Below are 14,415 nucleotides of genomic sequence, written 5' to 3'. Positions count from 1 at the left end.
AGCTTCTCTGACTCGATCCTCAAATTTGAGTGATTTGTGAATGTGAAATTCTGAACTTAAAAATACAATGAGGTTAAAGTTGCCAAAAGATTAAATGGTGCCCTACACACTGCACTGGTTACCAATGAGACTGCAGTCTATACCTGATATGTGCTACAGCCAGTTGGCTATAGTCATATAGCTGTTAATTTAATTCTTCCTTACTCTATATATGAGTTGTGGCAAAAAACAACAAAAAGAAAAACAGTGAATCTGCGCAGATGTGTGTCTGCAGTTATCGTGCTTATCCCTATCTGGGCACCATAAGGACAGGAGGGTGAATATTAGGGCCTATTTCATATTTATCCATGCCAGTTCATTGACCTTTTAAATTAGTACGTGTGGATTACAGTATATAATGTCATCACAGCATCTTCAAATAACTAACATTCTCTTTGGGGGAGATGTGACATATTGATGCTGTAGTCATGTCATTCTGTAACTAAGAAAAGTTAAACATTGGTAATAAAATTCCATATTCTTTGCAGTACTAGGAAACTGGAAGTATGCAGACATATCTTTGCATGGAACCCTTCACATCTCAAATGAAATAGATGCCATGTATTGCATTCCATAGGTCTATAAAGATTGTTTATGACCCTTTATAACCTCTGGTTCCTTTGAGAACAGACCACTGAAGGAAACAAAACATTCCACTGGATGTTGTTTTGTCTGAGTTAAACAAATATTTTAAATATCCTTATCCTGTGAATAAAGCGTTATCCTACATCTTGTTTCATGTGTTCCTTCAAACCACAAGCAACAATCTCTCATAGTGAAACACTTCTGGTCCACGTGAGGTTACTCAAGGACTGGAAGGATATTGCAGCAAGCCTAGTTTCTGGTGCAGATGACATGCTGTCAAGATTATTCTCTCTCTTTTCCACAGAAGGAAGTGTGACGGGCATATTCAGGGTTTTAGTTCCCTTTCTCACTCACATGTTTCGGCTGAAGCTGAGAACTGTCAAAGCATTAAGGTATGTTAATGTGAGCCGACTGCCCTGTCCTGTCTTTTCTGGTCTGACGAATTCATTGAATAATAACGGGCGCCTGACTTTGGTTGTTGCCATTATTGTGCAGAGGTGGCATAAAGCACCTTGCCAAGCGCTTTGTAATTGGCCCTGAAAATAATTCACCTCTGTTGTTTCTTTCCACCTCCCATTGGACCAAATCTGTCCCACCTTATTTGTTTAGCAAAGCATCCAAGGCGCTGACATTAGATGGAGTGCGTGCTGCTCCGTGTTTGGCTCCTTTCTCTAAGGTTGTGACTTGTTCTCTTTCCATTGGCTGTTAAGGCACAGTTTAAAAAAAAAACAGATAACAGAGCGGGGAGGGGAAGCATCGAAGAGTCAGTGACATCACAAAACTGAGTGCGGAGGAGGTTCAGTCCCAGCTATGCAGCAAAAGAAAAGATTTGGCCAAGCCAAGGTCAGTTTACTGATGTGCTCTGTGGACCGGAGACAGAGGATGTTTGCCTGGGAGCATTTTTCAAGACACATTTCAAGTCAAAAAAGGACCCGGTTATGTTGACTAGCATGCGCCTCAGATATTCATGAGAATGCAGAATCAAATTTCAAATTAATTTATATAGCGCCTTTTCCCAACAGATGTTTTCACAAAGCAGCTTTACAAATGTCCAAGTCCAAGCATGAAAAGCTGTTGCTTGACGATGCTGCAACCTAAACAATAAACAATAACACCATGTGGCATCCTTGGGAACCCTTTAGCAGGAGAGCCCTTTGTTATGTTTATAGAGAGGAAAAGCTATGTAGCATACTGCTGGCCATTGACTTGTCGCTACGGTTGAGTAAACACGTATGATGTTTCCTGCTGTTGCGCTCTGGGGACGAGGGCTACTGTAGTGTTGCTCCCTCTGGTCGACTGGAGGTAAGAGAGACACGGCTGATGTAACTCTACTACTGAGTGTAGTCACTTGCACGGGTGCCTGGACTGCCCAGGTGTTTTTCAACAGCGGTGCAGCAGCCAGTTAGGATGAACAGATAGTCACCACATCCAAGCACCTCAGATTTGATCGTGCACCTGCTGAAACAGGGTAATACACAGCGGGACAGTGAGGGCTGCCACACATCCAGAAGACCCCCCTATACAACAATTATGCTTGGCTGACATAATTAAATTATAGAATACCATTGCACTTGTCTCCATTCCGGAAATTCTAGAGTGGTTGATAAGGTTTATTTTTGGTGCACTTTGCACTATTTTCTTTTCTTTTTTTTCATTTCACACCAGAGAGACTTAGACTGCCACCTCCAGCACATTGTCTAAAGACATTTGATAATTGCAGTGTTTATACATAAATACTATACATACAAAGCTGTAAAAAGTCATATAAAACACCAAAACTGAACCTGTTAAAAGGCAGATCTGTAGCTTGGTAGTACAACCAAAGGTGGACCATGGGGTCATTGATACAGAAAGTTTTAACATTTGTTATTATCAAGTAAATGTGATATGAAGGTGTAAAATGTATTGAACTGTATATCATACAACACTTGTCAGAGTGCATGTAGCTCTTCCTGAAGTCTGATTATTAAAAGAACACAAATGTAAATTGGAAAGTAGAGAAGACCTCTGCTACTGTAAGTCTCATGAGTTTATTCTATGTTATCATTATTTCTGTTTGTTTCCGAAACTAATGCAATCTAATCATATTATTTATCAGTTTCTTTTTTTTATCTAGTCTGATTTTTTTTTAAAACTGGTCACCATTTCCCATGTACCCTTTCCTACCAAGCATGGCATTAAAAAAAATGTTTGAAGCACTTTTTAAAATTTGTTTTGTTGATATGGTTAGGTAGAGATGGAGGCAAATAACCCTTCTGAAAATGTAGGTAAATTACACTCTGCTGTTATATATTGTGCTGAATTTACGTAGACATTTTTATTCATATGTATGATAGCAGAAGATAGAATGAGATTTCCAAAAGGAAACAGGATAAATCAAGCATAGATTATTTTGGGGGATATTTTAGTGACGTATGTATTGACTAGTCTGCTTAAATCAGGCATGTAATGAATCTACTCATTTCTGCATTAATAAGTGATTCTACTAAGAGGCTTCTTTTTTTATTTATATGTTTAATTTATTGAATATATTGAGCTTTTCAATTTGTTTTCTTCAGTTTGTGCAATATGGTGATTCATGCAATACAGTTCCAGGTTTCCATGTGGGGCTCTCCTGCTGGCATGTGTCGATTGGCTGTAACATCTTGATGCTATGGCAACAAACAATATGTGGTTGCCTACAGGGAGATGGCTTCCCTAAACCTAGCTTCTGAGCAAAGACGAAAACCCCAGAGAGCGGTGGGTCTTGTAGAGGCCACCAGCTTGTCTAGACTATATAGTGGATGTCTCAAAGGATGAACAATTACCTACTGCTAACAGATGCACTTCCACTAGTATGATGCAATTAACTACATGCATGAAAGCATATATTCTTCTGCTTTTAACATATTCACTGTAATATAGCATAAAGACATGTTAAGGTGAGAAAAAACAAATGATGCAATATTCAGTAATGGTAATAAGCTTTTGTTAATGTAGTACATTTGCATACACAAGTGATTGGTTGCTTCAGTCTTTAACTTAGGAAGTAAAACAAAATCTAGTCTTTTTTCAGCGACGTGTGGTGTATGTTTATATGTGTGCATGTGTAGATGCACGTTTGTGTATGTGTGACTCTGTGTGAATGCATGAATGCATGTTCATGTGTGCGTGCGTGTGTGTGTGTGTGTGTGTGTGTGTGTGTGTGTGTGTGTGTGTGTGTGTGTGTGTGTGTGTGTGTGTGTGTGTGTGCATGAGTGTGTTCATTTGTGCATGTGTGTGTGCGCATGCATGTGCTGTGGTTTTGCATTTGCTACTAGGAGACTGACCTTAACTAATACACATGCAGTTAAAGATGACTACTTAGCTTGATGAATTATTTACAGAGTTCCCTAAGATACATACCAGCAATCTTTTTCATTGCCTTATAGGCAAACTGCAATAATCAAGAAGTTCCTTACAGGAGGTGTGTTTTTATTTATTTTTTTAATATATGGTTGGCAACAATATTTGGGAAAATCCCATCTAAAAGCAGGAAGTAACTACATCTACATCTGCACTAGAATAAATGGCACTGTTTGGCCCTGTCCTCCAGGAATGGTCAACCATTAACTAAGACAGCATGACAGGGTCTAATAAACTAAAGGCATCTGGAATACTTGTTAGTGCCATCTGCTTTTTGTCAAAACTCAAATGCACAAATTTCCTTTCTATTACAAAAAAAAAAAATCTGTTTCTCTAGTTTTCAAAGTTAAAGAATGATGAATAATGTAATACAAATTCGGATACTTCTCTGTATGTATTTATCCTAAACTGATAAGTTGAATACTTCCCTTATGCTTAGTTGCCACTAGATTAATTCATATGTTGATCTAAGTATTAAGTAGACTATTTAAAATATTATTTCAATGACTTTTGAGCAACCCTCTTCTTAAGTACTTACTAATGTTTTAGTGTCCAGTGCTGCTGTGTTCAGTGGACAATTTTAGCTATTCAAGAGTTATGTGTTATCCCAGCAACGATTTATCTGTGCAGACCTGTATGTAATAATGTATAATCCATTTTGTTAAAAATTTTCTCTTTCGCAGTGGTCCGTTTTAAGGACAAAAGAAAAAAGTTCCTTGTTATGTCTGTAAAGGGTTTCCTCCCAAAAACAATGCTAGACTGGCTATTGGGCAATTTCCCATACACAAGAGAGATTGCTCAACTATATTTTTGTCTAGAATCCCAAGTGATTGTAATTCTTGGTTCTGACTGGTTTGAGATTCATGATCCTATGGGCTTCTTTGCGCAATGAAAAGAGATAACAGGTAGGATAACGCTGCAGCCACTACTCTGAGAATCCATCATACTTTCTTTGCCAAAAAAAAAGCAAAAAATCTTAAAATCGCAAAGCTGTTTTATATCAGTGCAGTTGTATGCCTAATATTTATAATGTCTGGTGAATTATGCAATTTCTTGTGTTTTTTGCATGCATTTTATTTGGGTTTTGTTGTTGTTGTTGTTGTTTTTCCTTCTTATTGCTCTCTGACACTTTCATTAGTACACTGCGTCCTATGTAGCCTACATGAAAGATTAAAATAAAAATTTAATTAAATGCCCATGCTTCATGTAGCTTTTATTGTCAGCAATTGAGCTGACATTTTGCTGTTCGAAAATAAGTATTTTATTGTTGTTGTTTTTAATTTATGCTTCGGTGTGGTTACGCGTTTCTAAAATATACACAGTCCTCCCAGTATGTAGGTCTGCGCAGTGCAAAGGGGTATCATATGAAATACGGGCTGCACGGAATCGTTAATGCGCCAGTATCTCCAGATCCTCCCTCTGGTTTTTTGTCATGCTCTAATTGGCTAACCGTGTGGCAGCTCACATACTTTTGGACTGACGCCTTCAAACTCTTCTGGAAAAAAAGCCACAAAGCCGAACTATCGCTCGCGAAACCTCAGCTCAAGGACTTTTAAAATGATATATACACGGAACTTAATTGCTGGCCAACTTTCGGTTTGGTTATGGATCGCCTAATTGAGCCTGGTGTTCGCCGAACCGGAGTTTCTTGGCGGTAAGTGCTTGGCTGTGAACACAGTAGAGAGACCGTAGATAAGTCCCAATGTGCCCTTATGGACAGACGTCCTCTCGCAAACTTCGATTATTGATTGGATTTGAGAAGCGCGGGTTTATTATCACTGAACTTTGAGACCACGTGAGAACTCGCCGCGGGCTGCTTCGTCGCGTGAGGGAGTCGCAATTTCATGTTTCTCTGAAGTTGGGGGCGCGTGGTGGAGGGGTAACTACTTATTTAGCATCTTAATGTAAATTAAAGTATGGTATATTTCTAAGTACCGAATTACTGCAAGATGACCACATTCTAGTGGCGTCTTTGTTTTGGTCGCTCTTTTGCATATAGCACAGATGTTGACGGAAGGTTCCTCACTAGGTAGCTAAATGAGTCAAGATTCAAAATGCGTTTTGTTTTGCAGAGGTACTAAAATTTGCAATCGCCCACGCGAGATGGTTTGCAAGCCAGCCGTGCTTTATTGTCCCCACAATAAAGCGCGCTATACGCTAGCTGGCATGCTTTTCTTTTGTCAAATTGTTGGAAAAGTATTTATAGAAATTATACCTGTTAGTTCACGCAGAGTTTAGCCTGCCTCGTGCGTCACCAGGAGCCTCTTGGTTATTTCATCATACCCCCGGGCGGCCTCTCTGGGGCCAGAGTTCACCTTAGGTACAAGACCTTCCCTAGCGTTCAAGTGTATCAAGTTCCCAGTTTGAATTCTCCAAAAAAGAAAGATATCCTCAATTTCTATGCCATAACTGCAAACCCTGCTAAGCAAAATTGAAAGATGTGGTTCAAGTGGTGCTCAATTCTTTGTGTGTGCGCGTGTGCGTCATAAAGTCTATATAGTCGTGCTGTGGGAGAGCCTGGTGAAAGAGACTGAGCTCTATTACGATACCCAGTGTAGAAAAGTACTACACGTCTCCTTTAGTGATGTTTCACAATTGTAACTGTATCATAAATTCATGTGCAATTCGTTGCGTTGGTTGCAACGTTTTTTTTGGTACAGTTCAACAACATATATTGTGTATGGTAGCAGGTCATGTGAATTTGCCTGCCGTTTCTTAAAATGACATTGAACTTGTCATTTTAGCAGTTAAAGCATTTTAAAACATTTATTGTATTGTATTCATAGCTTTGTCACTGTGCATCTTTGTAAGCTTGGGCTACTAGTTGGGGCATGCTGTGATATGACTTGCCTCCTAGCCCATGCAGTATGCAAATTAATTTCCTTTTTTTCTTTTTTTTCCACTTTGGACAGCAAAAGGCATGAAAATGTTTAGATAAAGTACAGTGCTGTGCAAATGAATTGGTTTATCCTGCTGAAATATGGTATTTGACACATTTGACACCCTCTTTGTATTTGTGTGTTTTTACAGGATTATTTTGGCATGAATCTCAAATCTCTAAGGCAGGATATAATGAAGAGCAGCAAGCACGTGCCGAGTTTCGTGGATCCCTCAGCTCAAGGCAATATGGCAAGACTAGAGGATCCTGTGGGGAATATGGGTCCACCAGGGCTTCCCAAAGCAGACAACCCACCCCAGTACTCCCAAGACAAGGCCCTTCCCTTCAGGCAGACCTTCATGCCTTGCTCCCTCAGTGGAAAAGAGGCTGTGGATCTTCACTCGCCGTGGAGCACATCTAGGACCTGTGTAAGAAACGGGGGTAGCCAAGTGGTACATCAATCGACCGCAGAGGGGTCTGTAACGAGTCAGATGAATTACAGGCCTGAAGATGTGGCCTTCCCCATGGACACTGGCTCTCCTGCCGCAATGGAGGAGCTGGCAGCCAAGCACAAGTTTGCCTACTACAGCAGAAGTCCGATTGAGCACAGTCCCAGCGCTGCCGGGGTAGTGTCTCCTGTTGCGTTCAGGAAACCTCCAGCGGAGTGCATGGGTTTGTCCCCCCCATCAGCAGAAACCTCTGTTGGACTTGCTGTTCCAAAGCCAGTGTACAGACACAGGCCATGCTGTACCGATCCAAAGTGCACGGTGGGGCAGAACTATGCAGTGGATCAAGGGCTGCACAGGGTTCCCCCTCCAATGTTCGAGGAAGACTGGGCTGCGCATTACAGTCACTGGGCATACCTGCACAAAAAGGAGCAGGAAGCGCTGATGCAGCAGAGAATACTGCCATTTGAGCCTTGCAGAGAGAGGGTACCGCTTAAGGATGTACCTTCAGAGAGCTACCACGGTCTCAGCCCAGGCAGACTTAGGAGGGCATCTGCTTTTACTGAGCCAGGCCATGGCAGCTACCTCTCTAGCCCAGCTCACCCTTTTCTCTCCTCTCCACAAGAGCACTGCCAGCGATTCCAGATGCCCCCACAAACGCACAGTGACCTACGCCCTGTGTACGAGCCACTGACCCAAATGCACTGTGGAATGCCGACGCGGGTTTACCAGGACCATCCTCACACTTCTAAGTATGTGGACGTGTCTCGACGTCCCTTCCTTTACTGCCCACAGAATAACATTGAGATCTACAGGCCAGAAAATTCTCATATTATAGACAAGCAAGCCTCAGGACAGTGCCCTGTTCCTCAGACTTATTTCAATGATTTGCCAAAGCCCTACTCCATCATTCCTCCTGGCCACCCAGCTATCAGGAACGTACTTGATTACTCTGCCTATAGAATGCACTTAAATGCTAGCGAAGCTGTGACTCGAGTGAACCCATTAACGGAGAGGCCGTGTCCCCGTCCTGCCCTGCCGCAAGTAGATCGACCTCTGGATTTTTCTTTGCGGCGGGAGCAGAGTGCAGTTTCCCACCGGGACCCTCACGGACCGTTTGGGAGTTTAGGGGCTTTCCATCAAACGCAGTCTCAAGCCCAGCACAGGGTAGCTGCTGAAAGTCCCGCCTCGAGCTATCCAGGTCAGGGCCGAGACAGCTTTCCAGCTAGTAGTGTCTGCGATCACATAGCTGCTTCCAGATGCCCTGGCGATACGTCCAATAAAAAGCAGAGTTTACACATTTCAGACAAACCAGCTAATAGTGTTCCATTATCTAAAAGACCCAGAGAGGAAACTGAAAATATCTGTGAAGATGATAATTTTTTGGAAAAAGTTCAGAAGTTAGATAAGCGGCAGACTGATGAGACGCAGGCACCTTCTTCGCCTCTAATGCCAGTCATTAACAAAGTTTTCAGCCTGGCCCCTTACAAAACATATCTAGAGGCTGCAGGTATGTTGCTCCCAGCACAGGATCCCAGTATTTCAGAGCTGCCGGCTGACTCGGACCCACCTAAATCCAAGTCAGAAGCACAAGGCATGGATTCGAAAGCAAATTTAAGTCAAGATGACCTTAAGACAAAAGCAGTCACAACGCCACCAGCTGTCTGCTGTGATGCACCTGAAATTCAAAGTTTAAAGGTGAAAGAAGAAAAACTGGAGGAAGATGAGGCATCATGTCCGTCAGAAATAGCCAAGAGCCCGAATCCTGCAATTAGCCACCATGCTGCACAAGTCAAGAAAGAACCGGCAGATTTGGAATCAGCAGTGTGCGATGCTGAATGCAGCGCTGTTGTTATAAAGACTGACATTAAACCAGAATACTTGACAGTGACACCAGAATTATCAGAACCCCCTAAGACCGAGCCTGGTGCAGGGGATCGAGAAGAAACTGTACGCACTCAGAACACTGTTGCAAAGTCCTCTGACCTTCCAAATATGTTGCCTTCTATATCCCCAGCTCCATTGCAAACACTGCAGAGCACATTTTCCCTCAGTAAAATCCCTCCTCAATGCCTCAAACTGACAAGCTATAACATCGTTGTACCTGAAGTCCTCAGAAGCCCCATGCCTCCCATCCCCGAGGTCCTTCAATCTCCTGCTGAGCCAAAAACAGCAATAAGCAGTAGCAGACGTGCCCGCCATCAGTTTATGGAGCTCCACCAATCACTCTGCGTGCTTGTGTCACGTTGTGTTTCTCAAACGTCTCGTCAGGAGCTCAGAAGTTGGTTATCCAGATTGGACCTTGTTTCTCCACCAACTAAAACCCAGAAGGTGTCGTGCCTTCTGGGTTCCAAGGCCAGGGAAGCGTGGCTGAGGGGTGACGAGACAATGGCGGCGCTCCAAAAGGTTCTTAGCCAGCTAGAAAAGTACGTAAGGAGTCGTGAGTGCCCCTTTCTTCATGTCATTCGAGCAGGGGCAGTGTTCATTCCCATGCTGGTGGTGAAAGAGGCCCTGTTTCCTCAAGTGCAGGGCGCATACATAGACCAGGTCCTGCAGGAACATCGGGTTGAGCTGCGTCCTACCACGCTTTCTGAAGAGAGGCATCTGACTCAGCTCCACAGGCAGTCTTTTTCTTCTAGACTCAGGAGGCTCCTGTCCCTCAAACACCTCCCAGACATGTATCCAGATGTCCTCAACCTCCTCTACTATGCTAGTGTCTGCAAATTCCTTGGTAAGTTGAGGTTGATGAGAAGTTAAAAAAGTTTCATCTACATCTATTTTTATAATGTTTGTATATTGTATACAACATTTGTCTATGGTGAGAAATGAGATCTTATACTAGATGGATACTTTTCCCTAATTATACAATATACAATTATATAAGTATACAATATATAAAGTGCTTGATTCATCATAACGCATGATCACACTTTAATGTTGTCATTTATCGTACAAACAGAACCTTTCTGCAAACAGCATTTTCATATGAAACTAAAGGACAGGAAGAATCGAGTGTGTGTGTTACAGCAGGGATTGACTGTGGGAGTCCTGGGACCCCAGTTGCAGCGTGTTTGATTGTGCCGATCTCCCACACCAGCTTAAGGCTCAGATACGATAATTACCTGTTGAGCTGAATCTGTGCAGGGCATATAGCCTTCTGGAATAACCATTTTAGCTGTCTCCTAAACTTGGGTTATTCTCATGGGTGTAAATGCAGGGGAGAAGTTAGTGCTTAGCGAGGTTCTTCTGTGCATGAATTTTTCTCATGCCTTTCGGTGGCCTTGATCTCCTGCAGGCATATTTATTTTAAAACATGCAATGTCTCAGGAGTCGTTGTTTATTGGGGTTTACAACTAGATGTTTGGTGAATCTTTAGCTTGGGAAGTTTATGTGCATTTGTGTCCTACCTCCTAACATCGTATAGGTAAATAAAGACGTGTCTACCAACATGTTAAAACTAAAATTTCATTCTCGTAGAATTTCAGCTTAGATTTGAAAGGTTTTGCCTAATGTGGGAAACTCCTTTCTTTCACTGGACTTCTTAAATAAGGATGAGGGCTTTGTCTTATTTTCAGTGTTTTTCATATGAATAGTTTTATTTCCTTTTTGTTTCTGCATTTTCATACCCATGATTGATTTGACACTTATTTTCATTTGAACCCCTTTTTATTCTACAGATTCCACTCATTCCACTCCTACAGATGATGTCCCAAATATTACTCAGGTACAATCTTCCTGCTCTGGCGTCCCCTGCGCCTTCTTTACCCCACTAGTCTGTATAAATGCCAAGCTTTTATTTAATTCAATTTTATTTTATTTTGAAAGCTCAGTCCTTGCTGCCTGTCTGCTCTTCACTGAGTTCTTTTAATTGTACCGAAGGCTTTGTTAAATAACAGGACGGCTCTTGCTGTGCTGTAAATGTGCCAACCTTTGCACAGGGTGACCAGATGTAGCTTAGTATAGAAAAAGGTTCTGTGGTTCGGGATATCTGTCAGTTTCTGACACATGCTTTCCGCTGGGGAAGGAAGTGGCTTGTCATTTCAGAGAACGTGAGGGAGAACTTGTTGTACAGGTGTGACTTTGTTCACGTGCAGCGTTATCACGTTTGATCAGCATTATTTACACCTTAGACGTCTTCTTTAAAGCATCTCCCAAACAATGTTGGTCTCCTATCTTCATTTTTAAAAACTTATACTCAGTAAAGCAGGCAACTATAAATGGCTTTCTTTGTCCTTTTCATTGCGTCCTCTGCGTACTTAACCCACGCTGTCGTATTCTGTTGTCACATTGGCTAAATGAATTGACATAATTGGATCACTTTCTCTGATGACTAAGGTTGCCGTTACTCGTGGTTGGCTGCGGATGTACTGCTGGCTTCTGTCTGTGAACCTTTGCTTGTTTGAGCCTTTTTTTTTTCTGTTGCTGTGTAGCCCCACTGTCCTGCTGTCTTTTATTTTCTCAGTCGGCAAATGTATTATGGCACAAATGACTACTGCAGTCTTGTATTTCCTCAGTTAAAATCCATGGATATCTCATCTACTGAACAAATCCTGCGTTTCCTTGGTCTCTTTATAGTCCAGAGATACTGGAGACCACACGTTCATCATTCCATGTGTGGATGTTCGTGTTTGGATTAGGTGACGTTTAGACAGCTAATCATTAGCTGTCTAAACATCACCTGATATTATAAGCTGTTGAAACCAACTAAAATGAAACCCTCCATATGCCTATAGATAATTTTTCTAGGTGGTGTTAGAATTTGTCATAAGCTGGTGGAGGTGTGTGTGTGTGTGTGTGTGATTTTTTTGTTTGTTTGTTTTTTTTAATAATAATAATTATATATATATATATATTAGTAGAACTGAGTGAGCCGAGCCAGGATGACTTGACACTAAATTTTGACTGTTTCTCTACAGGAATAGAATCCATCTCCACGTTTAAGAAAGAATGTGTGGAATTATCTGATGAAAATGAAAGTTCTTTAGATGGGCTAGAGGTACGTGATGTTTCCCTGAGGTCACACCCATCCCATACTGTAACGTGCATGGAGAATCACAAAGAAGCCTCAGGTCAGAAAAGTCTTGGAGGCAAAGGCAGAGTGAAGAGTGCCTGCAAGAGGGTGTTTTTACGGGACGACAGCTCCTCGTCAGAGGGCGAGTCTGCCGAGGAGTTCGAAAACTGGTGTCCCATCTCTGTCGAGGAGGCGGGCTGGGAGAACAATACGGCAGCCTACAGCGATGAAGACAGTCACGTCGTGGTGAAGATCGAGGAAGACACCGAGCCTGAGAATTCCTGGGGGCGACCTTTGACCTCTGATGACCTCTCGACCGAAAGCAGCGACGCCGAGGTGGAGGCGGTCTCGTGCTCCTACGCGCAGAGCCGGCTGCCTGGCGTCGGTGCGAGAACCGTTCCCACGAGGCGCGCGGGCATGGTCCTGAAGCTGAGGAAAGTCTACTATGGCGGACGCCGCCGGGGTCGACTGCCACACTACCAGAGAGTCACAGACCACCCCGAGGCTCAGGACATGGCACATAACCGGTATGGGCATCACCAGGGGAAAAAGACGACCCACAGAGGACACGCCCCCCAGTACAGAACACGCCTTGCGGCTAGAGACTCCTTCCCCGAAGCGTGTGGGTCTCGATGTTGCCCTTATCTCCCTGCCCAGCGGACGTCCAAGCACCGCAGAAGGCGGGGCTTGAGTCAGACCACCAGGAGCACCTACCCTGACCTGGTTGGCAAACGGATCCGGCACTTGTATGAGGAGAATGATAAAACAGAGGTGTGGTACAGGGGGGTGGTGTTGCGGGTCCACGAGCCCCACGCCAACCCACTCAAAACTGTGTTTGAGGTCAAATATGACAGCGAACCGGAGTGGCAGTACTACCTGGAGCTGCTTGTAGACTATAAAAAAGGGTGGCTTAAAATTGAGGACTGATGTTGAGGCTGAGACTGTGAAGGCTTTTTTATTTTTATTAATAATAATAATAAAATCTGGATTATTTGAATATGTGAATATGAGAAATGGATAGGTGTTAAACGAGAAAACCTCTTCAATGCTTTTCTATGCCTTGATAATACATGATCTTTTTTTTTTTTTTAAATACATGTTGTGTAACTTTCAAAATACTTGCGTTTGATTACTCTGACCCAAGCATATTTAAAGTTTTTAACAGCTGCTCTGTCAGTAGGTAAAGTGTTTTTATGAACGGAGTAGGTAAATGTGGAATAGGGGCAAATCTGTAAAAAGGTTACATTGCTGAGATCTTAAAACTAGTGTTTGAAGTTTTATAAAATAATCCACATTCCAGGATGGTGAAAACATACCAAAGGCAAAGGACTACTGTGTTTACAAAACACTTTTCTAATGGCTGCTGATATGATGTTTAAATTTTGGATTTTTAAAATATTTATGTTCAATGTTTCTCCATTAAGTAGCACTTCAACAATAGCTAGTGACAATCAGTCTTAAAGTGCCTTTCTGTTTTCTCCATCACACATAAGATTTGTAATTTCACACCATTTAATGGTTTCAATATCTGAAGAACATTAGAACATAATTTACAACATAAGGACAATTTCAGTCCATTTGGGACTCATTTGCTGTTAGGTTTGCTGCTAAGAGAAGTATGTTGAGATTTTTATATACTTCCAAGTGCACAGATGTTTTTCCATCTCTGATAGATTTATTAAATATTTGTTTGTGGCATCTTGTATTCCAGGCTTTCCTATCTCTGCGTCATAAAACTAATTTATGCTTTCCTAAGACTCCCTAGTCGATCTACTCATGTAGGGAACATTATGATGTATTGCCTCCCTCTGGTGGCTAAATTCAGTGTCAGTGGATTTTAATAAGGGGTGAAGAATAGCTTAGTTTGACTGCTGCTGACCTTGCAACAAGTTTTGTTTTTTTTAAAAAAGTCAAAAAGTTTGCAACATTTTGTACTTTAATGTTTTCTCCAAAACAGACAACTAAGTTTTTTCCCCACATTTTACACTATGTATATAAGAAATCAAAGAAAAGCTATGTAGAAAAGTATTAAAAGTTTTTTTTTCCCCCTTTTTTCCAATGTCTGAACCAAA

General features: G+C 42.1%; 1 protein-coding gene across 3 annotated transcripts; it reads left to right on the top strand.

The window, feature by feature from the left end:
- Positions 1 to 4,646: 4,646 nt before the first annotated feature.
- c6h15orf39 (chromosome 6 C15orf39 homolog) lies at positions 4,647 to 13,537 on the top strand. 3 transcript variants are annotated; one of them, XM_027023477.3, is made up of 4 exons: positions 4,647 to 4,913; positions 7,039 to 10,063; positions 11,010 to 11,056; positions 12,249 to 13,537. In XM_027023477.3, exons 2-4 carry the CDS (start codon positions 7,051 to 7,053, stop codon positions 12,252 to 12,254), a joined length of 3,066 nt encoding a protein of 1,021 aa, XP_026879278.2. In that variant the 5' UTR covers positions 4,647 to 4,913; positions 7,039 to 7,050; the 3' UTR covers positions 12,255 to 13,537. The 3 variants fall into 3 exon arrangements, with proteins under 3 accessions (XP_026879278.2, XP_081571594.1, XP_026879277.2); XM_027023476.3 differs by lacking the exon at positions 4,647 to 4,913 and adding an exon at positions 5,439 to 5,662; XM_081715468.1 differs by lacking the exons at positions 4,647 to 4,913; positions 11,010 to 11,056; positions 12,249 to 13,537 and adding an exon at positions 5,437 to 5,662 and having other exon boundaries at positions 7,039 to 9,758; positions 9,862 to 10,009.
- Positions 13,538 to 14,415: the final 878 nt, after the last annotated feature.

This window comes from Electrophorus electricus, chromosome 6, assembly GCF_041902795.1.
Source record: "Electrophorus electricus isolate QZ-2024a chromosome 6, ASM4190279v1, whole genome shotgun sequence".
NCBI lineage: Eukaryota > Metazoa > Chordata > Actinopteri > Gymnotiformes > Gymnotidae > Electrophorus > Electrophorus electricus.
The sequence above is the reverse complement of the archived record's forward strand: the minus strand, read 5'-3'. Positions and strand labels throughout refer to the sequence as shown.